General features: G+C 40.8%; 1 protein-coding gene across 1 annotated transcript; it reads right to left on the reverse strand.

Moving 5' to 3' along the window:
* Positions 1-56: 56 nt before the first annotated feature.
* Positions 57-25,865, reverse strand: LOC144074555 (septin-2). Its single transcript, XM_077601047.1, has 12 exons — positions 25,700-25,865; positions 18,662-18,719; positions 18,435-18,534; positions 18,233-18,319; positions 17,767-17,890; positions 16,633-16,767; positions 15,436-15,553; positions 4,031-4,132; positions 2,662-2,807; positions 2,505-2,588; positions 2,370-2,427; positions 57-1,136 (listed from the first exon to the last, which is right to left on the reverse strand). Exons 2-12 carry the CDS (start codon positions 18,686-18,688, stop codon positions 1,071-1,073), a joined length of 1,047 nt encoding a protein of 348 aa, XP_077457173.1. The 5' UTR covers positions 18,689-18,719; positions 25,700-25,865; the 3' UTR covers positions 57-1,070.
* Between the last annotated feature and the right edge of the window lie 599 nt (positions 25,866-26,464).

Here is a 26,464-nt window from a genome sequence, read left to right on the forward strand (position 1 = left end):
TCTTTTGTAGAAAACATTTCACCTCATGAAAACAGAAAACCAAATGCACAAACATGTTTTCTGTAAACAAAGGTTTATTACATTTGAAGTGGATCTAATCAGTCAAGTTTAACGAGCGTACATTTGCATGGTAGCGTAAAATCGGAAGGTAAATAGTCTCCAAAACAATATTTTGGACATGAAAATACCACATGTAACAAGTAAAAAATTGAACATGGCTCAACTGACCGTTAACAAAGTCCATCTAGTCTAGTGGATGCCTTGACTTAAGTTTAACTTGTTTTGCGACCTACAACTCATAACTTAAAGCTTATTCCAACTGTAGATTAATTGAACTTACGGCAAAGCTATGGTTCGGGTAAATATAATTGTGTAGTTTGTTTTAAATTTTGGCAATTAACAGCTTGAAGACACTTCATCGGGGAAGAATGTCTCATAATTGTTTGATGTTTTGACCATTATCCAGTACATAAAATTAAGATGTTTACTAGCACCTGAAAAAAAAAAACGAAGTCTAGCTACCACTATATTGTAGATAAAGAATTCCTGAACATGAGTTTTTGCAGTGAAGACACTGCTGTCATACAGCTTACAAAATAAAACTACAGTATCAAAATGGCATTGACACTCACAATCTTTTTAGTGTGTTATTTTGATTATTTTTATAGTAGCCTTGGGGTGAAAAAAAAGAAAAAAAACAGCGTGGGATGATGATACGGTGACAAAAGGACAAAATGTCTGGCTGGAAAAAAGGACACATCGTGCTGTAGCGTGTGTGACGTGAACAGAAGCCTACAGTTTACTTATAACATCTAAAAGTGGTTCATAATAGCATGCAGTGAATATTAATAAGAGAGATAGTACCGCGTCATGTGGAAGGAAGTTCACAGTGAAAAGATAATAATGATGTGTCATTTGTAGAGAGAGGGATCGAAAAGTGAACTTTAGTTCACTGAAAAAAGGCACAAAAAGGACAAGAACTAAAGGGTCACGCACTAAAAGGCGTAATTTGATGCCCGGACAACTCCTAAAAGACCTTTTTGGATCGTATTGGCTGACTTGGTGTGTTGTCATTCATCTGTTTTCATCTTCATCTGTGCCTGCATCTGAGCGATCATCTCTTGCATGCGTCTCAGCTGGAGGAAATGGGAATCAAATAACAATTTTAGGTGATGATTATGAATGATAAAAGGGAGAAGAAATACAATTTGGGGCATTTTTTTAACTTAATTTCTAGGGCATCTGTCGCCCTCTTGCGGGGACAAGGGTTAACAACATTAGGATTCATTAGGACATGGTTTTTGAGCTTTTTTGCCCCCACTGGCTAAAAATGTCATATAAAACTATGTCACCTGTATTTAAAATATAAATTCTATTCTATTACATATTTGAATATCTCATTTTTCACACTGACCTTCCGTCGCCAAAATTTGGACTCTGCAGAACCTCAATTTGTTTCCGGTCCACGACGTAAAAACAAGTAATGTACTGATTTTATTCTTGTACTTTTATGCATTTTTCTCCTAAGATTTCTTCAATCTCTTAATATTACGCAAAAAGCAGTTTTGTTTGTTCACGTGACATTAAAAATAAGCAACAAAACAACTTTAATTTTGCAATATTAGGATTTGAATCTTGTAATATTACAACATGGACTTATTGTTTGTCATATTTCAATTCCAATTTTAACCTGGTAAAATTTTCTCTTGGAATATTACAATGTATAACTTCTTGGCAGGTAATTTCCCAATGCATACTAGCAAGTGATTGGGAAACACTGCATTAGGAGAGTCATTATTTGAAGTGTTTTTGTTCTAACTTAGCTAAAGTTAAAATGAAAATTATGAATTTAAATTTTTTAATTTCTTTTAACCCTACAATTTAAATATTTTTTCCTCAAATTTATTAACGCAGAGTTGAAATTTTACAATCTGAAGTCATCTCAGAAAAATCGGAATGTTTATGTATATCAAAACTGCCCTAAAAACGAACTCATTGTCTACCATTGATAGCAATGGAAGTCGATTCCACTTGAACTGGAAGGGGTGGCACCGAACATTCCCTCTCAGTTCGAGCGTCTATCGCTGCCAATGGCATTGTCTTAACGTATGCAGGCTATACAATACAAGCTATTCATATCGCGGGCCCTTGTTCTTTTTCAAATGAAGGTCATTCCCACCATAAAAGTATGGCAGCAACCCCCAGAGGAACTAAGGTCATATCCTGTCCCTGCTTAAAATTGTTTACAAACATCTGTGATTGCGTACAAACACGATCCTCAAGCGTGATGAGGAAGCCGAGCCACTCAAATGGGTAAACATCGAGATAAACGTATTTGTCGCCGGACTGTTTTGTCTGCGTGCGTATACCTCCGCCTCTTTCTGGAGCAGGATCTGGTCTTTATCCATCACATCTTCGTCCACAGCGCTGCGGGTGACGAGCCGAGGTTAAACGTGGAAGAGCGCATTATCTCCGGGGCGTCGGTTAACGCGAACGCATCTTACCGTCCCGCTCTCTTCAGCCTCTCTGAGCGAAAGTTCTCGTAATGCAGGTCCTGGGTCACCTCCTGCAGGTCTTGCATGTGCGTCCTGTAACGAGCACATGAGGTCTTGGTATTTTGCTAGGTGGGCACTTTACGGTCAATTTCCCAGGACTCATTACACGAGCATGGTGCGGAGCTTGAGGAAGTCGTTGTGCTCGGGGTTCTCCACCTCCACCACGCCCCACGGGTAAAGGCGACCGCGGATCTTCTTGCCCTTTACCTCGATCAGCTGGTTGGAGCCAATCACGGCGAAGGGAATGCTGGCCTGAGTGGAGAACAAGGCAAAGCAAGGTCATAAAAAATTAAGAGATGCAGCAGCAGTAAAAACAACTGGCCTGACTCTCCCCAAATTTAACAACCACATGTTACACTATTACAGAAAATAAATCCTCGGGTAAAGAGTGTGGCCTGGCAACAGTGTAAACAAACGCCTCGTGTGATTTTGCACTGGTGTCCGGAAATGTTTGTAGCAGTGAGGGATTGCACACTTTAAATGTCAAATTGTGTCAAAACTACACAGATTAAGACTAAAGATTGCTACAGTAATCCCTCGAATATTGCAGTTAATGTAGACCAGACATGGCCGCGATAATCGAAAAATCACAAAGTAGGGTCACCCCTATTATAGCATTTAGTAGCAAGAGAGGCTTCCGCTTACAAGTTTCAGCATGGATTTACATTTTTACGAAAAATAAAAAATATATTTATATATATATATACACACACACACACACACATTTTTTTTAATTATAAATAGCAGCAAAAAAATTGCGATATGTGAAGTCGCGATAATCGAGGGAAGACTGTATTAGGCAGGTTGTTGGAAGAGTGGTTATTGTATCAGCCTCAGAGTTCTGATATTGGGAGTTCGATACCAGGAATTCCTGGGTGAAGTTTGCATGTTTTTTCCTGAGCTTGTGTTGCTTTTCTCCAGGTACTCCGGTTTCCCCCCACATCCCAAAAACATGCAGGGTAGGCCGGTTGGACACTAAATTGCCCTTACGTATGAGTGTGAATGGTTGTTCGTCTCCATGTGCCCTGTAAATGCCTGGCCACCAATTCAGGGTGTCCATAGTTTGCTGGTATAGACTCAAACACCCCCACGAACCTCACAAGGATGAGCAGCCCAGAAAACAAATGAAAGGATTGTTATTAAAAAGAGGAAGTTTGGGCTGGAAAAATGAGAGGTCCAATTTTGGTTGGAATTGCTCCTTCAATCCATTTAGAGTAGTATAGACATACAATATATTTTAACTGGGAGGATCTAGAAGCAATCGTTTTAAATGTATTGGACGTCTATTACCGTCAATAGGAGTTTTCCATCTAAATTTCCCTCTGTTTGTTTTTGAAGTATAAATTGATTGCTGTCAATTGTCTGTTGAACCCATTTTAATCCTATGGTGACCTATGTTGACGTGTGCGAATAAAGCTGAAAGTCAACTATGTGCCCAGCAGGTGGAGTTGTGTCCCCGGCGTAGACGCACTCACTTTGAGAACTCTGGTTTGCTCCTTGAACTCCTCATCCTCATCCGAGTCGGCGTCAGGTAACTGATAGATTCGTATTCCGTGCTCTGCGATCTCGTCCAGGATCTAAAAGGCAGAAAGAGGGTGAGGCGGCTGAGTGGGGTCGTGACCACTTTGCAAACACTCCCTTCTTCAACCTTCTGTGATCCTGACTCAGATCAGATGTGCAAACCCCAAAAATGTTTCATAAAACCAATCCCTGAGGAGCTCCTACACACGCACACTAAAACAGAGTCTTTGTTTCAAGAACGCTGGCTCTGGTGGCGAAAATACAGCTGCAGTTTACAGCGCGTGGGTTCTTTGCAGTAACGGACTCCATTCACTAAAAACCCCCACGGAGGACCCAAGTATGAAGACGGACGATGTGCGTTTCGGTTCTAAAACGAGTCGTAAAAAGCCAAGTTCGGTTCTAAAAAACAAGTAAAGTTCTCACCATCTTCCATTCAAAGGCTGCTGAAGAAACAAGACATATTCAAAACAAAGGGTCTCTCTTGACCTCAACCATGGGACACGTCTGTATTTATTATTCGAAACATCAAGGCAGCGTTTGTCTTTTGTGTTCCCCGGAGCTTACAGTATTGTTATGCAACGTAGCCGAGCAATGTCGAGGCATGCTTTTCCTGACTTTTTTTTTCTGGGGGCCACTTTCATGTCGAAGAGAGTATAAAGAAATGGCGGTGAGTCAGCTTGGATGGCGGGAAGTGAGAGCAGGTTTTCCTATGGAGAGCAGCTCCTGTTTGCACACTTGTTATGGCTAAATGTGCACAGCGTACGTGTGTGTGGGAGGGAGGGTCAGGTATTGTTGTGGCGCGGAAGAAAAAACAAACAGGCTTTGGAGACACAAGAGCAGGGCTTCTTCTCACCGTCCGGCGTACGCGGCGACTGGACGGTGTGCGCTCCGTGAAAAAATAAACCCCATTCACACAATGGCAGGAAACAAGAAACAAACAACAAAACCACAGTACAGTATGGTGGGGGATTTGATTGGATTCATTAGTTTTCTTTCTTTTTTTAAATCAGCAACTATTTAAGATATTTAATGCTTCTCCTGTCTGAAAGAGGCGGAAATCTGAACATAGAATATCAACCTTTCTTTCATATTCCAATTTGGAATAATGACTTTTTTGTGGAAAGATTCAAACAAAGATCTTTCGCTTCCATTTGGATTTCAGGGGTAGCTTATCTTGACAGGAACTGGACGTGCATTGAATGTTATAAATGCATTAGGCCTCTAGCCAATCGAGATACCGACATTTAACATTCATCCTTTTTGTGTATCAGTTATCTCTAGTAGGGTCACAGCATGGGTGTGCAAGATCATTTTCTAGCTGACTTTGGATCAGAGGTGGGGTGTGCCCCTGGTTTTCCAAACTCCCAATACTCCCTAGTCGATTTATCCAGAATTCCGAGCATGTGCTGGAAACAACAGCAAGTTGCTCATTTTTGGAACAGATTGATCAAGTTATTGTTGCCTTTTCGAGATATGCTGCTAAAAAATAAACGCAAATGACCTCTTACTTTCTCCTTCAAGCCCTAAAATGTTGTCACTCTCTCCTCTAAACATGACTAAAATAACTCAATAAAAACCGACCTATTAGTATTTCCCTGTGTATGTTTGCATCATGAGCGTTTTGCCAACATGTCATGCTCTGTCTAAAGATCCTGCATGATTTACTGTCATGGTATTTCACTGATATGTCAAAACGAAGCCCCCTTTATCGTGGAAAAACAGAAAAGCTGCATGAGCAATGTTTACTAATCAATCGCGCCTAAACGTGGTCTTGTCATGTTGCTGCATACCTGTCAACCTCGGCAAATTGCTCCCCTTACTAAGCAATTAAAAAAAAAATAATAATAACGTACAAATGCAGAGCGGCGCACTTAAGTCTAAAATTTTCTAAAGTGGACGGGGTGCCCAATCAGTTGGTCCGCCTTTTGTATGCACTAAATGCAAGATTCTGTAGATGTCGCTTTGTGACGGTGACAGCTTGACTGTCTAGGTACATTGCTTGCTGACGCGCTATATTTATACAAGGCGGACGTGTGAAAGGCACATTATGCAGAGATACTCTGGAATTTCAGGAGTTTACCCGGAAATGGAAGGGAAATTCGGGGACTCCGGAGAACCTCTCTAAGCTTCGGAAATCCCCCCCAAAAATGTCAACAAATTTTTTTTTGAAGCAACCATTTCAGAAAAGTACCAAATTTCCAATTTAAATGCCTCGAAATTCACACCATCGCTTCGGCTTCTGCCATCTTGATTCAACTGCACTGTAAAGTGGAAGAATTCAGTAACAAGAATGCATTGTGAATCATCAGAGTTACAAGTTCTGACGAATGATTCGATTTTGCATGAACTGCATTCACTCCGGATAAACTACGGAAATGTGACTAGGGTTCTCCTGAAACGGGGTCGACGGAGGTTGGCAGCTGTGATTATGCTTAAAGCATATAAATATTAGCAGTCGACCACGGCGTATTTGTCTGCTACCAGTGACTGAGACGATCTGGATTAGAGTAAAAAAAACGAGATCGTTTTTACATAAAACGTACTTTTAAAAAAATCTGTACAAACTTGTACAACTTGAAATGATCAAAAAACGTATCAAATACGGGAAAAACTTCTTAGCTGACAAGTATGTTGCTGATAATGTTACAAGATAATGCTACGTGCACAAAAGGTATGCCGCCTATAATCGCGAACAGGTGCCAGAATCACAGTTTGCCTTCCTTCAAATCTCTGTTGTCTCCTGCAGCTTTACTTAATCCTTTTTGGTTCATCGCACTCTCCTCCTTGTATTTGTATATTTTTGTTGGCACAAAAGTTGGCAGCTGGGTCCATCTTGATTTTATGACCATCCTGTGCTGCTAGGAGACCCCCTTACACACACATACACACACACACATACATACACACACTCCGAGGTGTTATGCTTGGCTATGCAACTCCACTTAGTGTCGTCAGTGTTGAGAACAATGGTCCTCTAAAGTCAACCTTGATATTAATTGGAAAAGGAAGCCTGAGCTTCTGGTAATACTGTCGCTTAATGTGAAATGTTGTTTCGGGAAAAATATTCATGCAGATATTAGGGCAGAGGTTAATGTTTTCTAGCGAAATTTACTATAATATTTATGGATGAGGATTGGGGCTACTGAAGAAAAAAAATGGTGGCCAAGATTCAGACATTAAAAACACAATTCTGAGAATAATGTTCTGACTTCATCCTCCGACTTTCTTCCAAGGCGCTGACTTTTTCTGAGAATAAAGTCAGAATTCTGATTATATACTACTGAAAATAAAGTCTGTATTCTACCATCATCCTCTGACTTTATTGTCAAAATTGTGAGAAAATATATCATCAGAATTCTGACTTAATTCTGAGGAAAAAAAGTCAGAATCTTGGCCACCTTTATCTTTCTTACTCTCTTCCCTAAATATTTAAACCACCCCAAAAAGGGAGTACTAAAAGGGGTGTACAACATGTAATCACAACGAGAATTCATTATGAAAACAATCAACAATTTAATCGCTACGATGTGCAAAAAGGGAGGAATATTATTTAACTGGTCATAAACCAAACCTGAAAAAAACCCGTAGATAACAGAGGGAAATTGACAAAGTTACAAGGAAAAAAGCGAGAAACCGGGTGTGGTGTGAACAACACTTACCACACATACACACAAAACACATAGTTTTGGAAGATAGAGCAGAGCTTCTTAGTAAGTATGGCCTGGCTGACCACTGGGAACAATACTTGGAAGTAGAAATGAGCCTTCTTAGGAAATCAACAGTGCCGAGAATGAGAGAGCAAGAGAGAAACTCAAGCAGAAAGAAAAGGCTGCACTTGCAGAGATGGAAGTCCATCAAGCTTCACTAATGACTTTGTGTAAATAGACAGAAAAGCTCTCCAACTGCCGTCTCCAAATGCACTTGCTCCGCAGGAATGTGCAACACAAAAGAGGAAAAGGAGGAAGAAAAACAGCCTAGCGAGAAAAGCCACTAGAAGTAACATTTACGTAACCCCCAAGCCCCCTGTCGGCTTCTGGCTGCGGGGATAAACCGCTATGCATCGAGTGAGAAGCAACTTCATCGAAAAGTGCCAAAGATGATGAAATCCACTTTGGAGTGGAATCGGATGTCATCCTAAGGCAACGCCGGTGTGCTGGCGAGAGTGTAAATAAGGGGATTTTTGTGGAAATTACAAAGTAAGATAAGACAACTCTGAAATGGCAGGAGAGAGAATGTTATATTTTTCTATGAATCACGTTTCACTGATTCTTATCAGGGGATCGACATTTGTGCTTTATGTTACGCTGACCGCGAATAACATGAATGGGAATTTCAAATACTTTTGCTCAACAATGTCCTCAAAGACGGGGTCAAGCCCAAGTATGACTCGGGATATTGAAAGGATACTTTTTGACAGAATAGCAGGGCTGGGCTGTGAAAAAATGATGACAAATCATCACACCCGGTATTTCTGAGGTACAGTATGAATCAGAAGCACATTATTAGGCTCAATATCATAAGAAATTCATCCAGTAGTGGCTGTTTTCTTACTGCAAAACAGAAAATACCCAACAAATAGTAAATGTTAACCTTACAAACACCGTACGAGTCGTACAGTGTTTGTAAGGTTTTTTGGGGGTTTGTAAGGGGAATCATAATCATTTATAAGAGCAGTTATCGGCAGAGGTTGACAGGTATGCAACATCTACTGGAGAAAAAGAGTGTAGCAACGCTCCAAGTCTTGTGCGCATAAAAGCCGTAACCTAGATTCGGTAACCATTTTTTTGAATTGCAAATGCGGCTTATATGCGAGAAAATACGGTATTCACTGCTAGCGTCTCGCAATGCAATCTTAGCATCAAATCTTGGGGGAAAAATGGTGAGGGGTGTTGCACAGTAACCAGAAGTGATTTTTTTGCATCTCCCACCCATGTGAGCAGCACAGGCTCACATTAAGTGGCACTGTAAGAAACAATAGAACTGTGTTCACAGGATTAAAGATCCTTCACGCACATTCCGGTTAGATCCCATCAGGGTCGATGAAGGACAGTTCAGACTGGAACAGACCGGAGCCAGTTCAGACTGGAAGAGACCGGAGCCAGTTCGGACTGGAAGAGACCGGAGCCAGTTCAGACAGGAAGAGACCGGAGCCAATTCGGACTGGAACAGACCGGAGCCAGTTCGGACTGGAACAGACCGGAGCCAGTTCGGACTGGAACACACCGGAGCCAGTTCGGACTGGAACACACCGGAGCCAGTGCAGACTGGAACAAACCGGAGCCAGTGCAGACTGGAACACACCGGAGCCAGTGCAGACTGGAACACACCGGAACCAGTTCAGACTGGAACACACCGGAACCAGTTCAGACTGGAACACACCGGAACCAGTTCAGACTGGAACACACCGGAACCAGTTCAGACTGGAACACACCGGAACCAGTTCAGACTGGAACACACCGGAACCAGTTCAGACTGGAACACACCGGACCAGAACAGCTGGATTTGTTGTAATGGAAAGTACCGAGGAAGTCAGCGCAGCCTCGGTCCTGTCAAAAAGTCATATGACTTCACCGTGGTCAACGTCCTCGCACACCTCCCTCCCATTGTCTTACTGTAGGACTTAAAACCGTTAAGACCACCCATTTTCCCCTGCGATCAAAGAGCATGGGAAGGAACAATCGGGCTATTCAAGTAATCTTGTGTTTAAGGCAGATTTGAAAGGACAGTGTGAGTGAGGTATGCATTTTGTCTACCACACATGGCGCTCTGGTGTCAGTCAACCAACTCAAAAGGTTCTGTGGTGAGTCGACAGGAAGAAGGAAATCGTCACTGGAGAGCAGATCATTGTGTGCTAAAGAGCAACTGGCTTAATGAGGAAAAGTGCATATTTATTGTTTTAAACGGGCGCGATTGAGAACACAGTGACTGCGGCAGGGCCCAAAAACAAATATATCTGCGCGTTTGAAACAGCGGCAGGAAAACAGAACACTAAAAACGTACAAAGAAGGACTAGGTAGATAAGGATGACGACTAACACATTTTACATTTGATGTGTGTAACAGTTGAGCTGAAAACATTGAAACATCTTGTTTGGTATGACATCAGGATTTAAGTCATTCATTATTTAATGTCACGTTTCAGTGCTAATGACAGCAATTTGAACCATTTAAAATGATTGGCTGTTTATCACCATCAATGGCAGCCAATAGGTTAAAGAGAAAGACAACACCTGATTCAGGGTGGTCCTCAAGGCCTACTCTGTGTGCAGTTTTTTTTAACAGTTCATTTTCTCAAACAAATACGTGTCGCGCGTCGCCAAACGCAGTTTTTTGTTCAGACCGACCTCACATAACGTAAAAATATGCATTTTTTTCTTTCAATATTCAACCTCCTGACACTAAAAGTAGTTTTGAAATTGATGTCTCGCCAAAAGTCTCTGTGCAATCAACAAAATGACTCCAATCTTATAATCCTTATAATGTGCGACCCAATACTTGTAATATGATGCCTTTAAGTCTTGTGAATTACAATTTGAATCACGTAATATTATGGCTTTGCTCTCATAATTTTACAATGTGTGACTTCATTCGTGTATTATCGCAACGTTAATCTTCTAATATTTTGACTGTTCCCTATTGTTTATGCGGTTCGAATGGATTGTATTTGTATTGCCATCAATGACAACAAATGAGTTGACACCATTGTAGGACAATCGGGGGGGAAAAACGCATATAAAACTCATTTTATTTTGATTAGATATGATTGTGTAAAAATCTAGAACAAAAACTCGCAAATCTAATCTGCTCTTTCCCAACTCAATAGACCTTGCTGCTGTTGAAACAGCTTTAAGGTTCTGTTATTGTACTTGAAGAAAACACAGGCTGGTACGACCATCCGGGACAAAAATGTGTCCCTGCGGGGTCGTAGGATTTGTTCACACAGCAGTGCATGCTCGAGTGCACTGGGGAGACGACATCGAGGCAGACAATGAGGGGAAAACTGTGACTGTGCCCCGGCCGGGGGTGAAATACAGCAGTTGAGCGGCCAAACGTGAGGGAGGGACGGAGGGAGAAAGGGTCCTCGCGTGGGAGGGAGAGAGCCAGTCTAATCGGGGCGGGGTAGGGCACCAAAAAAAAGGTGGCCGAGAGAAGAAAGGAGTGGCGATGAGGGCATGTCATGGGAAAGGCTGGGATGGAGGAAACAGAAGGGAATCGAGAGGGAAGAAAAAAGCACCGCCGCTATTGTCTATTGCCAAAGTGATTGTGCAAGAAAGGAGATCGTTACTTCTCGCCAAACCCTCGTTTTGGAAGGTCATTTTAGCTTCAGAAACAACCCATGGTAAAACTCCTTTGCCTTTGATTCAGAGAGACAAACAAAGGACGATTCTTCCGTCTCAACGTGTGACGGTCTACACTTTTACTGGATGAGGTGTTCGTTGCACACGCTATAAAAACACCTCGAATTGCCGAGATTACGCGGCTAAAAGATTGCTGCAGATGGAAAAAAAACTATACCAGATGTTTTCTTGGTTAAGACAACAAGAAAAAGAAGACAAGTAGATTGAGACCCAATCCCCACACAGGATATGACCGTGAGGTTCCAGACGGAGAGGATCACCCTCTCAATATACCCTCCTCTGGGCAATTTATGAGCAGGAGACCACCGCGATCCCGCCAAAGGAAATTGGCATTAGCGCATGCACGGGAAGATAAGCAAGAGGTATATGAGGGGGGAAAGAGGGAAATGGCAAGTGGGGGCAATTTCAAGAGCGGAAGCGACTGCAAGGCCTGAAAATCAATCAATAGTGAGAAAAAGAAAATATTTACAATGGCAACTTTTTCTCCCACTTTGTCCATAATTGTGAGCCGCATGAGGCAACAGGTTGTCTCCCGGTGCGTGTCTCGTGACACATTGCAGGAAATGTATATTGTTCTGTACAAGCTGTTTCCCTTGGCTTTAACAAGAGAAAGTGCATAACATAGAAGGGGTTCCGGAGAGGGGGGTTCATTTACAGAGGGAGAAATGCAGGGGGGAAAAAAGAAAGATATATATCGTAAGAGAAATTCTGCAGGTTATGAATCACCCCTCATGACTGTTGGCACTGGAAGCACCAAAGGAAGGCATGTTGTTGTTATTACAGGATGCACACGTGTAACCGTAAGAACCACTCGAGTTAATCTGATGCAGAACGAGTGCAGTTGATCAACTGAGAGAGTAGAATTTGAGCAGGGGGTTTCCTTGTCGGACATATAGAGCGACAGGGGGAAAAAGGGAATGCTATTGCAAAAAAAAGTGAAAAAAATAACACTGTTCCTCAAACTATTTCTAAAGACGGTTCCCTGTCTCCAACTGAGTTTTGTTCCAATGTAACACAAGTCAGAATACGCTAATTCCGAATTTTTGTTGAAACAAGGAACACATTTTACACCAGGAAAGTATCCTGTTGATTTCATTGTTTTGATCTCAGCTCAGTAAGATTTGATTTTTAAAAAAAAATAACAACAATAAATGTGTATTTTAGCATATGGAGGACAGAATTCAATTAAGAAAACATGACATTTTTGTATATTGTCCATATGCATTGCTGGCATAGATAAAATAACAAATACTATACTTCAGATTTGTGAAAATGCATAATAATATTGACAAAAGTAAAGTTTGATTATTCTATATCTATATGTTGTTGCACAAATAAGTGCATGTTTGCACTCAACACACGTGCAATCTGAACGTTATTTATCAGTATTTGTTCATCACACTGGCATGGGCGTCTACGGAGGAGCTCGGAAACGAAAACAAAAGTTATGTGCTATTGAAAATGGGACAGGAAGCGCTGAGGGAGGTTACGACACAAAGCAACCCGACAATGTAAAATTCAGCCGGAGACATTCAAATACGATGTGAAAAGAAGTCACACCTGCAAGGAAACTATTACTGCCCTTCCGAGCAATCAGGGATGGAAGTCCCAATTCAAAAGTGGACTCGTTGGAATCAAACGGTGATCTTGTAGACTAAAACTACCAACTAAATTCAAAGAATATATATTTTTATCTACTGGACATATATATATACCAACAAAAAAATCTCTCCAGCAATTGAATATTAACTATCTGACAGTATTTTTTTTCATTTATTATTTATTTATTTAACTTATTTATTACCTATTTATTTTTGTCTAAAATGTCTTTTCCTGTGTCTGTATGCTCACCCTCTTGCTACTGTGTCAATAAAATTTCCCGAATACAGGATTAATAAAGTTATCTGATCTAATCTAATTTTAATTTATATTCTACTATGTGATGTTTGCCTCTGTTAACTACAAACAATGACAAAAAGAAAAGAGCAAATGCATTTTAGATTAATTTTGACTCAAAACATTGAACCGTAGGATGAAACTGATTTGATTGGCACCTGATTTGATCTGTTTCCTTTATAACGCTGATGGAAATAGTCATTGTGTGGTTACGGTAAAACAGTCGATTTTTATAGCAAGCCTCGTTCATTTTTCAGTTCAACTGTGACTCTACTTTAAAGGCTACTGTACATATTTAGATTAGATTAGATTATCCAATTGGTGAGTGCAAATAAGTGCTAGGTTGCAATTGCACAAAATGCCACCTCAGTGATTTTCAAGCAGTCTTGCTGAGAAAAACCTTCAACAGACTAAATTTCCTTTGAGCCAGTGCCCCCGATGTGCCAGACCACCGGCTCCGGGGCCTGAATGAGGCACAGGGGGGGGATGCCTGAGCTTTGAAGAGCTGGCTGGGGTGACTTCCAATTAAAAAGCCCCCAGGTGGAAAAAGTAATTTATGTCGGAGAGTAATCAGAGGCAGGAAAAGCCTGCGACCAAGGCGATCAGCTGTGACGTGTGTATTGTCCAACTGCGTCCTTCCACCTTTCGTCAGCAGGAAACTTGGGAGCGCGCGAGCCGCCTGACACTTGGAGGCGCTCCAAAAGGAAATATGAAGGACGAGCTAAAACCTGATGAAATGAGCTCATCCGCCTTGTAAACACCCCCTATGACATACTTTGATATTGTTGAAATAACACATAAATCAGGAAGCGCACATTTGCTTCCTCGCGTAAACAAAACAAGCCATTAAATATGGTCAAGTAATTGTTGGCATCTGGTCGTGATGGTGAATACTTTGAACACTGAAAGATTGTGGCAAAAGTGGAGTATTACAACCACTGGCAAAAATAAATTATATGGAATCACCAGTATTGGAAGTTGTCTAATCAGTTTATTTGTATGGAGAACTAAATGTCATTAGCATGATCTAAATTAAAGTTATTTCATATGGCCATTTTCTGGATTTAACTATTTTAGAGGCAGCTATTCAGAATGGGACATTAAGACCTTTAACCTTTTGTCGAGCAAATGACTTTTTTGTAATAAAAAAATAGGTAATATATTGTTTTTAAAAATGATTAATCTTAACATAGATTTTTTTTTACAAATTTAAATGAGTTCACTTCTAGAAGTGGAGTTTTTCTGAAAATTCCACCACCAATATTCAACTGGATTGAGTTCCAGATTTAGTTTTTCCTTGTTAAGGCAGAGCAGTGGTCACTGGGCCGTTGTCCCTGGTGGGGATCTTCTCCTGCCCCTGAGGAGCATGGGAGTCTTGCTAGAGTGCTAACTTGGATGGGCCGGGGGGACCGCATTGAGTCATGGGGATCTAACGGGGTCCCATCCGCCAGGGCTGCAGGTAGAGGGACATGCAGTGCTTGCTTGGCCTTTGGTTTGCAGGGGGAACCCCCCAAGAATGGCCCCTGCACAGCAGTTTCATTTTCTGCATGACTAACACACACCAGTGTGGGTTCACGCATGACTAGGTGCAACCAGGCAGATTGAAGTACAGAAAATGGTTAGTGCCAGGATTGGTGATCAGATAGAAAAAAAGTAAAATGTCCACTTATTAACACTCACAGGTTATTTGTGCAAATAAAGGATTGCCCACCTCACATTACGTGCCTTGCTCTATCTTTCCTTTACTTATTCTTTGGCTGTACAATAAGTAGCATGTGTATTTAATCATGCATTTTTCTTGTTTATTTGTTCTTCTGTTCTCTCTGCCTCCTCCAAACCATTTCCTGTCCACCCATTTTCCTTATAAACAAAAAAATATAAGCAGCCACAATGGGAGGACGCAAAAGTGTCAGGTGGCACATTCAAAAATGGTCAGCCTATCAAGACATTCAGATTCCCATTTTCTGTGTGCAGCTGTACGGGGCAGCTTTAAAAAAATAGCTTTTAGTTATTCACAATGAAACAACTTAACATTCTCCAAGACTGGTGATTCCATACTGTTTTTAGAGTTTTTATATTCATTATGAGTCCGTGTACTGGCCTTACCCGCCTCTTCAAGCGATCCCTCTCCTTGAGCGTCAGCGTATCGGCCTTGGCAATAACGGGCACGATATTAACTTTGCTGTGGATGGCCTTCATGAACTCCACATCCAAAGGCTTTAAACTGGGGGGAATAGGGATAACAATAAGAGAGAGGAAAAGACCTAAAAGGGAATAACAGGCTGGCCAGAGCTCAGGTGATCAAATTGAATAATGTACAGTAATACCTCGACATACGGGTGCCCCGACATACGAGCAATTTGAAATACGAGTAAAATTTTGAGCAAATATTTATCTCGAGATACGAGACAAATTTTGATCTACGAGCAGACAGCGGACGCGAGAGGCTGCTCATAAAAACATCACGGGCACTGTCTTTCTGGTCACAACTCCCTCGTGTAATGTCTCTACGAGCACTGGGCGGAGCGTTGCATTTTTTCTGTTTTTCCCCCGTTAGTCAGTGCGAATGGCGGAGCTTGTTCGCTAATACGAGAGGAGTACTACTTCCCGGGCAAGTTGGCAGGTGGTCGTGCCTTATCCTATTGTGAGGACATTTGTGTGCATCATTTTGGGAATATTTTGAAGGGAATACAAAAGCAAACAACCCCCTATTGGTTGCATCTGAAAGTCAGGGTGGAGGTGGGGCAAATAAAACCAACCCGGGAGAAGAAAGGTATAAAAATCTAAAACAAAATTAGAATTAAGTTTAGTGTAAAGTTAGATGAAACTTATTTTTGAGTGTGTCTGCATCGCAATCCAAGTTCATTTAAATTTGTTTATGTTATGTTATGAGCGTGTTGCCGCGCAAAAAGTCTCTCTCCCATCCGCGAAATCCGTCTAATTTTAGTAAACTATTAAACACATTTTAGTAGTATTAAACCACTAGTTATTTGTTACTTTGTTAATAGATGGCAATTTAGAACAAATAAAAATGTTTTTCCAATCCAATATCCTATTTTTGGTGTTTTTTCAGAGGGTTGGAACGAATAAATTTGTTTTTATTTTCATTTCTATGGGAAACGTTCATTTGAGTTACGAGTAAATCGACATACGAGCTCAGTCCCGGAACGCATTGAGCTCGTATCTCGAGGTACGACTGGAACACAAAAAGAGCATTTAATGTCTTTTGTATGACTGTAAATTCAAGAAAGATCTTTACAAAAAGCCCACATATACAAATTCACAACGTCAGATTGAGCTTACCCGTGTCCAAAGGGCGATATGAAGTAGAAGCAGCAGTGCACCCGATTGTCCACTATGTGGCGTCGGTTGAGGCCGCTTTCGTCGTGGAGGTAGCGCTCGAATTGATTGTCGATATATTGAATGATGGTCTTGAAGCTTCATGCGTATTGGGAAAAGAGAAGGGCGTGAGAATGGAGCACAACTCGTTCAACTGATGTCCCTGGACCCAGAAATTGTTCCATTAAGAAAACAAAAAGTTTGTTTTCACAAAGTTTAACACACAGTGTGTGGGTGGAAATAAAAATACAAACAATTATAGTCCATTTTCAAACAACTATAACGTCTGTCCAGATTTAGTCTCATGGAAGAATATGGAATGATGCCGGATGACCTTGAAAAAGTCACATCGCCACAGCGGGGACATCCAAATTCCACACCAGAACGTCTGCCTTCCCTCAGAATTTATAATCACCGGTCCACCGTGCTTATGCCAAAGATGACAAGACGTCAAAATTAATAAAGGAAGAATAGACTATAAATGAGCTGTGCTAAGCCCTAGTTGTCTTTAGCCCGGATTATAAAATGTTACTTGAAAGACCGCCTCGTACAGTTAATTAAGGGTTGGGGATGGTTATCTTTTTTCCCAGGGGAAAAAGATTTTATACAAATCGGAATTATTCTGGCATTCCTAAACGGATTTTTTTTTACCTGGGAAGTTCCATTGATGCCGTTTCCAGCAGATTATCATGAAAATGTTAAAACGATAAAGCACACTTTACCACACTTTGAAAACCACTAATATATATATATATATATATATATATATATATATATATATATATATATATATATATATATATATATATATATATATATATATATATATGAATGATGTAACCTTTGTATTTTTTTTGCTGAAAAAAAAGTGCATTAAACCAAGATTTTTTTTTCTGGAGACAACCAGTGAATACTAGCCCAAAAAGCGTAAGAGGAATGGTATGCCAGTCAAACAGAGGGAAGTCAAACAGTGAAAAGGGAGTTGAGGACAAAAGTTGAGGAAGGGAGTCAATGACAGGAGGGAAGAATGAGAAAGGACACGATTATGGACATGTGTACTATGTTCCTCCTTTCTCAGAAACAAGCAAACAAACGCACCAGTCCAGGCTGTTGATGGCGTCGCCGTAGCCTGGCGTGTCCACCACGGTGAGGCGGAGCTTCACACCCCTCTCTTCGATTTCCACGGTGGACGCCTCGATTTGAACCGTCCTTTCGATCTTCTCTGTTGGGGGAGGCAAAGAGTGGTTGGCGGGTGGGGAGAACAGAAACTGAACCCCAACAGTTTCACAATATTTATCATTTCCTCAGCAGTTCACACAACTTTGTCACGATTGTCGAATCGCCACGGGTTTGTGGGATCTCGTGTGTTTTTGTCATATAAAAAGTCTTAAGAGAACGCGCTGGCAATGGAGGAGAGGGTCTGGATCGCAGTTGAAAAGCCAAAGTAAGGCATTCCCAACATTCCTGTAGAAGTCATGCTCAGCTGGAGACACTGTAGCAGACATTTCTCTATTATTACAGTGTGTGCGTGCATGTAAAGACGCGAACGTCTGTGGGAGTCTACCTGCAGCGCCAGGAATGTAGCGTTCAGGGTAGAGATCAGTGAGGAACAAGCTGTTTATAAGCGTCGATTTGCCCAAACCAGACTCCCCTGAGAACAAAGAGAGACAACACACAATACAAATGGAGTGTCCGAACCGAACACTTTGTAAAGCAGTCGATAGCACTTTAGAAGATTTCATCTGGAAATAATGACACCCACCCACCTACAACCATGAGGGTAAATTCAAATCCTTTCTTCACGGACTTTCGGTGAACTTGATTGGGAAGGTTTGCAAAGCCCACGTAGCCAGTTGCATCAGGGAACTGCCAAAATCAATAAAATCCAAGTTTAGACTTGGGGAACCTAAACTGCTAAGGACAGCACATTTCACCGCCCCGGTTTTGACTGGCGGTTGCACCGAGGTGCTAGTCCAAATCCATAATGACTCACCTTGCCTTTTTCTCCCGATTGAGACATTGCTGATGTGTACAGAAGAGGCCCGTCAAACCTACCAGGAAAAGAGAAGACATTCTGTTACAGGTCAATGTTTTCTTGAACCCGTCGATTTTAAAAAGGACATTGCCCATATCGCTAGCTGTTTTTTTCAATACCCACAATATGGTAAGCAGAAGCGTGTCAAGCAGAACAGGGACTTATGGTAATACTGTCTGCTTCTGTAAACTTTCAAACTAAGTAAAAACAAGACTGAAAGAGAGATTTCGATAATAAAATAATAATTCAAAAGCTGGAAAAACAGTGACTAGCCATCTTACTAACTCCAACAAACTGATATTGACATGAGAAAGACTATAAGCTGCACGTGAGTCGCGCCAGCCAAAAAATACACAACGAAAAGGAAAATAAATTCTATAGTATAAATAGTATACGTCCCATTTTTAGGAGGGTATTTTTTTATTTTATTTCATCAGAAACCAAGAACAACTAGCTAAATAGGCATCTGTTAACATAACAGTTTTTCACATAACTATAGAGTGAAACAACAACATAACAGCCTGTCAGTGGTCAGAGAGTGAAAAAAAACACAAGTCGCACATCAGTATTACTCATAGGGCCTGCCAAACTACGAAAAATGTGCGTCTTATCTTTCGTAAAATACGGTAATGGGCACTGGGCAGGCTCGAGGAGAACACACATTTAATTTCCCAGAAACTTGGACGCATGGAATTGTCTAAAATGTCAGATTTACTGTCAGATCTCGCAGACCTTTTTTTTATATCCAAACAATCCGTTTATCTCAAGCAGGAAGCATGCAAACATGACAGGCCACATTTTAGCAGCTCCTTACAAAAACTTGCATCCGTATTCAAGATTACGTTCAAGATATGAAAAGTACGTCTACTCTGGTTTGTTATAAGACCTCCATTAAACCACTGTATCACCCGCCTACATCTTTAATTCTGAACATATGGCACAGCGACAGGCCGACATGATAAATTAACAACATAATGAGTGAACAGGAAGACCTGGCTCCATTTTATCATCAACACACTGGCCCTTAACATGAGTGTGATAAGAATAAGAAGGAGGCAGACAGCTGTACGATTCCAAACAGCGACACATGGGAGGTGGCATGGGAACCTTAACTGACCTTTCTCCACTGGCATGTGTCACATCGGCGGGCACTTTCTGGGCACATTTCACACGCTTCCACTGAATTAGATGGTTGCAAGCCGCACATCGACGCCATAGTTAGGAGACTATCTGTCAAACTGACAATGTGGTTGCGGCCCAGCTGCACAGTGAACAATGGTTTGTTTATTGCACTGCTTCCCAAAAGTCTTCCTTTAGAGGTTGACATGGAAACTTGAACTTAAGTCCTGATTGCCACCACTCCCAATTCCAATAGCAAAAGTCTGATTCCCTGGTCATTTACATCACGTTCAACTTCAAGTAAGACAGCGCTTGTGGACCACTGCTGGTTCGGTGACTCGTTTTCATGAGCTAACAGGGAATCAGAAATGCACATGAGCTTTGTCCCTTATAAAAAAAGTGAATCAAAATCAAATAAAATACTCTGATTAGCAACAGCATTGTCAAAATAATTCTGAGACTTTTTGTACATGAAAACATGTGACAAAAAAAGTCACGTTTTCATGTATTTTTACTTTTCCAATTCTGGTTATGGCTCTGAAAGGATAACATTTGAAAATATGCATGGTTTATGGCTCTCTTAGTCAAAAAGGTTCCCAACCCCTGCACTAAATCATGTGGGTTTTATTGAAACACACACAAAAAACTTCATTAAGGGTCCACTCATTTGGACATGAATACTTCCCACTTACACAAAGTGTTTTTTATTTCCCTGCTCAGTAGGGATTATTAATAACAACTTTTCAATATCACAGTGGTAACATTACAAAGACAACACAACAGGCCATGCAAGCAGGAGACACATTTCATTAATAATGGCAATTTAATCAGATGGGGTGTTGAGCGGATTACCCGCACTCTCACACTGCTATTAAGACGCCAGACGGGAGGGAGGAGGATTAAACTGTTTGGGCCAAAAGGGAAAATGCCACCTTTAGTGGAGGCAAACATTTTGGCCTGTAATGCATTTACAGTTGATTTATGGGCTGGAGGCAGCCCAAGACAAACGTTTCACCCTCCAGACTAGCAGCGAGGGTCCTAATGTAGAGCCTGGAGAAACACCAAGACTTATTTGAGTCATATGACACTGTGGAGTGGAGTCAGAAGCACAAATGAATGGTCTTTTATCTGGCAAAACATCATAGCCACCCTGCAGATATGGCATGAAATGAACATTAACAAGAAATGTTTGGCACAGGTAAAGACAAACTTTCTGACGTGAGCGGTGGGGGGTTACGAAGAATGACTTTCTGTGGGGGTGAAGCGAAAAGGAAAAGGTAGCGGTGGAGGGCAAGAGTAATAAAGATGTGATATTAGTCTTTAAGCTATGGTTTAAGCCACACTTAAAAATATGATCCCCAAGGGCAGGAAAAGAGCTACAATAGACGGGATGAGAAAACCTTTCAACCGTGAGCAAAGCACTGGGCTTCTCCAGAACACAAACACCAAGTTTAAAGTTCAGGATGGACCCTTTATGACTATGGGGGGAATGATCGGAAATGACTGGAACAAGTGGGAGTCACGTAGTAACAAAGTCAGATCCTGAAACAGCTGCTCTACAGCACAATAAAGAACAGCATTGATGATTACCTTGTTGATTTCTTCCCTAACTTTTTATAGGGCAGCTGACTTTCCCCCCCTAACTAAACCCCATAGAGACCTGGCATTCACTTACATGGACATAACATTTTGGGCCATGCCAAATATTAATATTGTGGCCTTCAATAACCGTTGGAGCAATTGCGTTTAACGAATCAACTAATTCATGCTTTCCTTATTATAGTTAGTGACAAGCAGGGGTTGTGCTTGTTTAGAACCAAAAGACAATTGTTGCGCTATTTAAAAAAAATCTCTTTTGAAAAATGGGTGTTCTAAAAATTGAAGATTGGGTTTACACACTTAGAGAAGGTGAAGAAATTCAATCCAACAGCAGTTTCTGACCACCATAAAAAAATTCAACTCTCTACGTTGCACGGTTTGGACAAACGTAGCGAGAGAATCTTAACATACACACACACGCACCCATAAATCACACTTTATAAGGATTATAGACCAGATAGGATGACTCCTGTCTGCCTAGTCTTTCTTTGTCCAGGGCCTTGTGACCTCGATGTAGTCTACATGTTCTATATTCCATGTTCTGTTGTCTGCTCACCCCTCCCTTCCTTTGTTCACCCAAAAAATTGTGTCGCTACGAACTAGAATGGTTCAAATTACAAGGTTCCCAAGGATCGATTTGGTTTTCCATGAAAATCCAGTTTAATGGCTGCCCTGTCACTGTGTCATCGTGAAAAGTCAGTATGTCATTACATTAGCTGTAAGGGAGCGCGGGATGGCAATAGGGTGAGTGAGTGGGTGAGTGTAAGTCCAGAAATGTATTTTTTTTATGAAAAAGGGGCTTTTGAGGGTGGTGTGAAGAATATTGACCGAGCGTACAAGGGTGAATGGAACTTAGAGATGTGACGGGCCGGACGTGTTAACCACTCTTTCAGCGTTCCGCCTGTGTTTTTCCAAATACGTAGTTTAAAAAAATAATTCAATGAAATAGTAAAACAAAATGAATCACATTTTAAAAAAATGTAAAAATACACGGTCATGGCCCCGGATAATACTCATTGAGGCTTTGGTTTTTAAAGATTTTAAAGTATTGAACTTATTGGCTGAGTTTGACAATGATAGATCATCAATTGGATTTTTACGTCGTTTTTTACCTAGGTCTACAATGTCTTCTGTGTCTGTCTTGCTACTGCAACCAAGGAAATTTCCCGAATACGGGATGAAATAAAGTTCTAATCTAAAAAAAAAAAGTGCTCCATAAAATGTTAGCATGGGCAAGATTTTAACAACGATAGACTTTCAATTGGACGTCTGTGATCGTGAATGGCAGGGAACATGTTTGAAATTGCTTTGTGTAGGTCTTACAGTGGCTGAGTGAAAGTTGGTTTGTCCATAAAATAAGCCATTCCTCCTTCTTTGTTTGCTACTTGGAACTCTGCAGAATGGGAGGAAAAGTGCCTTTAAAAAATGTTGTGGGTTCTGAGAGAAAGAGGATTTTGTTTCTCCTTTCCGGATATTGTCCACAAATAGTATTGTATTGCGACATGTTTTTCTGCTTTGTTGAATTCATTCCGGTTCTGTCGCGCCGTAGCACTATTTCAGGAGCCTATCAAATTGTGGTATTGTATAACAAACGGCACTGATTGGTAAATATTTCAGTTATTTATGAGTATTTACTTATTTAATCCATTCACTTTCCATCTTTGGGCTAACAGGTGAGCTGGACTCGAACACGAATCGTAGCGGAGCAAAATAGAGTGGATGAAAAATAAAGTTGTTGACATTGGAGTTACGTAAGAAGAGTACTCGCTTGTGCAAGTGCAATGCACGAGTGCTGATTGCCAACCACGGAATGAATCAAATTGTTTGGCCATTCGCACTACGCTTCCGAGCAGGAGGACGCCTCCCCTGCACAGCCGCTAATGTCAGACAGATGTCTTACTCGGCGCTTCTGTGCCGCTCACTCCTCAGGTCGCAGGAAGGGGAAAGGTCAGCGAGCGGTGAAGGTGTAGCGCCGCACCTATCTGCGTTTGGCTGCGTCAAAAGCTATTGGGTTCCGGAAATTAAAGATTGTGCCACTCTCTTAGTCAAAACGGGGAAATGAAGGACCCAAAACTTTTTGACTAACTAAAAAAAAAATTAAAAAGGCAAAATGGATGATGTTTCCTCATCAGTGGCACTTTGCCACATTTTCAACAATGTAAATACATGATTGTTTCCTCTCTGATATTACAGAGGGAAACTTTTACATTTGTATGACTTAACAATCAAAAGGTCGAGGATTAATCAGATGGCAGAAGGGAAGAAGGTTACACAAGAGGGGATTTGGAACTAACGTGTGAAAGTCGATGATTTGAATGGGCTTTGGCTTTGAGCTTTTGTGGTACTGATTTAGTAGCACAATAAAGTGGACTTTCCCTGCTGTTGTTTATAAAACAGGACAATGAGTTAATAAATGAGCCGTATGGATAATGGTGCAATTCATAATGGCGGGTTACACTAAGGGCACTTTGAAAAGTGTGTGAAGAACGGGAACTTATTGCTCCAACATTTATTAATTCATGTAGAGTAGTACAGTACTTGGTCTTGTTTTTGCTTAGAAGGACACAGAATAAGTTTGTTCTTAACTCGTTCGGTGCCATTCATGGTGACATGTGTCCAATTCATTAGAACTAGGATGGTTGGCAGCGAGTGATCATCGCTAGCCCGTTCAAATGGTAAATTTGGGTTCCCTCATTTGCAGTTTGCAGGACTACCATTCTAGGCCCCGAACTTTACATAAGTGTGGATAATGTCTCGGACTCTTTGTAAGCGGTGATTGGCTGCCGACCAGTCTTTGACGTACCTTTGGACAGACTCCAGGTCACAACACTATCGAGGACAAACACTATCGAGGACAATCACTATAGAAAACGGATGGCTGAATTCACGTAAAACACTGGCCATAAGAAATAAGACGTGTTGAGAGCATCATGATATGCAAAACCAGTACTATGATTGATACTAGGGTATGAAACTATTTGGCAAAAATTCCTGTATTGCTGTATAATGGTCAATTTAATCTACGGAAGCACCCACCCAATTTTTAAACAGTCTGTCCGGTACACTTTTGCCCAATATATTAAATTTATACATCTTTTATGTATCATTTCCCAGCTACTGGGTGAGCTGGACTTGGGTAAACCCTGAACTGGATGCCAGTCAAGCAAACTAACATGTCAGAAATTCACACTTACCTTCACACTAAGGAGCAAAATACAGTCTTCCTGAATGTATAATTGATGTTTTTGGAATGCATGGTTAATTCTTTCCTGTGGGATTTTTTTAAAACCCTTAGAGGGCACTCATTGAATTCATTAGTCACCATTGACAGTGCTAGATGTCCAAACCATTTTGGCAAACGTTAGCCCCTCCTGGTCAGAATGAATTGGACGTCCAGTGCCGTCAACGACAGTGAAACATTAGCATTCACAAACAAAACATCTGTTGCCATCAATCACATGCAATTAGAAAAAAAGTCAAGTTTGGTAAATTACGTACATTGGATATAACATTTAGGAAGAGATACTTGAAATATTAAATATTTTTGCCACTGAAAATGAATGTCACTTTTTTGTTAAAAACCTCTCATGTTTGATACTTGAAACTGTCAGAATACAAAGCGGTTATATAAGATTGACCAATTTCCCAAACTTCATGAAAAGTTTGTTTTTCACAGCAGACGATGTTTTCGCGCTTGCCCTTGATGAAACGATGGCTTGATGCGGATTGGTCGGGGTGTCTCGAGGGGGGCTATCGTCCAATCAGCGTCCGCACTTTTTTTTAAGGTTCCGCCTTAGAAAAATGCCTCAAAAATAATCTTTCCCAGATACGTATATTTGTGCCATATTTTAATTGCGGATATGTGGCGCAATCAATCTGGGGTAGCATGTTAGTTATCCAGTGCCACGACCAGTGTCCCTTTCTTGAGTAGACTTCCGTCTTACTTGGAGATGTCCTCTGGGACATTGGGTGTCCACCACACCCAGTTTGTCTCTACAACACCTAAACAGGGACGTTCTAAATACCTCCATTTTAGTCATTAGAATGTGGACTGTTAGCCACGTGTTTCCGCGTGGTTCATTTTGTTTGTGTTCGGAACAAACGTCAAATAAAAAAGTGTTGAACCAAACGACTGAAGTTTAGCCAGCAAATAGTTGTTCCTTCGACTGTTTTCATGTCCAGCAAAACTTCGACTGTGAACGTCCTCGTACGTTTGGTTAACTCTTTCGCTCACTTCAACAAAATACACAAATGGAACTATGAGCAAACACGGCTTACCTTAACTTTGAGATAAAGTTTGTGAGAAAAGCGTTTTGCTTGGAGCAGCTGTCCCAACCCAGGAAAGGAGATGCGGAAGTGGCTCCGCAAAATACCGCCCTCGTTCCAGCTGGGTTCGGTTGTCACTGTCCCACGGACGCCATTACGGCTCGGTAGATTAGAGCGCAGTGCTGCTGTTTTGAGTCAACATGGCGGCTAAAGAACTACAGTTTCTTTAATAGTCCCGGACAAAAGAAATACTACATTAGGTATGCATTCGTTTAAACATAATACAAGTTTATGACAAACTCGAAGCACACGAATATAGCTGTGTCTAACGTTTATTTTTTTGTGTGAAATTAGTTTAATTTAATCTATTAAACGTTTGCATTTTTAATTTGGCAACTTGAGTTGACAACTTCATGGAGTTTGTGTATTTAATGTTTTTTTTTTTTTCATTTTATTTTTTTATATGAATATATATATTATTGTATTTAACACACGGCAAGTGACTATTTTTGGTAAAGAAACAAATATAAACAACCGAAAATTTAAATAATTAAGCCTATACAGATCTGAGGTCCACATATCACAGTTTGGGCAATAGATTTAACATTTTGGTATACAATTCTGGCCTAAATGACCTAAAATGATACCCACATTCATTATGGAATTTTATTATGAATCATTATTTAAAAATATTTTTTTTCATAAATACATCAAATTACTAATTGAAAAATTGAAAATACAAATATCTCCTTACCTTTACATTGTTAAATACATTGA

The sequence above is a fragment of the Stigmatopora argus genome, chromosome 5, assembly GCF_051989625.1.
Source record: "Stigmatopora argus isolate UIUO_Sarg chromosome 5, RoL_Sarg_1.0, whole genome shotgun sequence".
In the NCBI taxonomy this organism is placed as follows: Eukaryota; Metazoa; Chordata; class Actinopteri; order Syngnathiformes; family Syngnathidae; genus Stigmatopora; species Stigmatopora argus.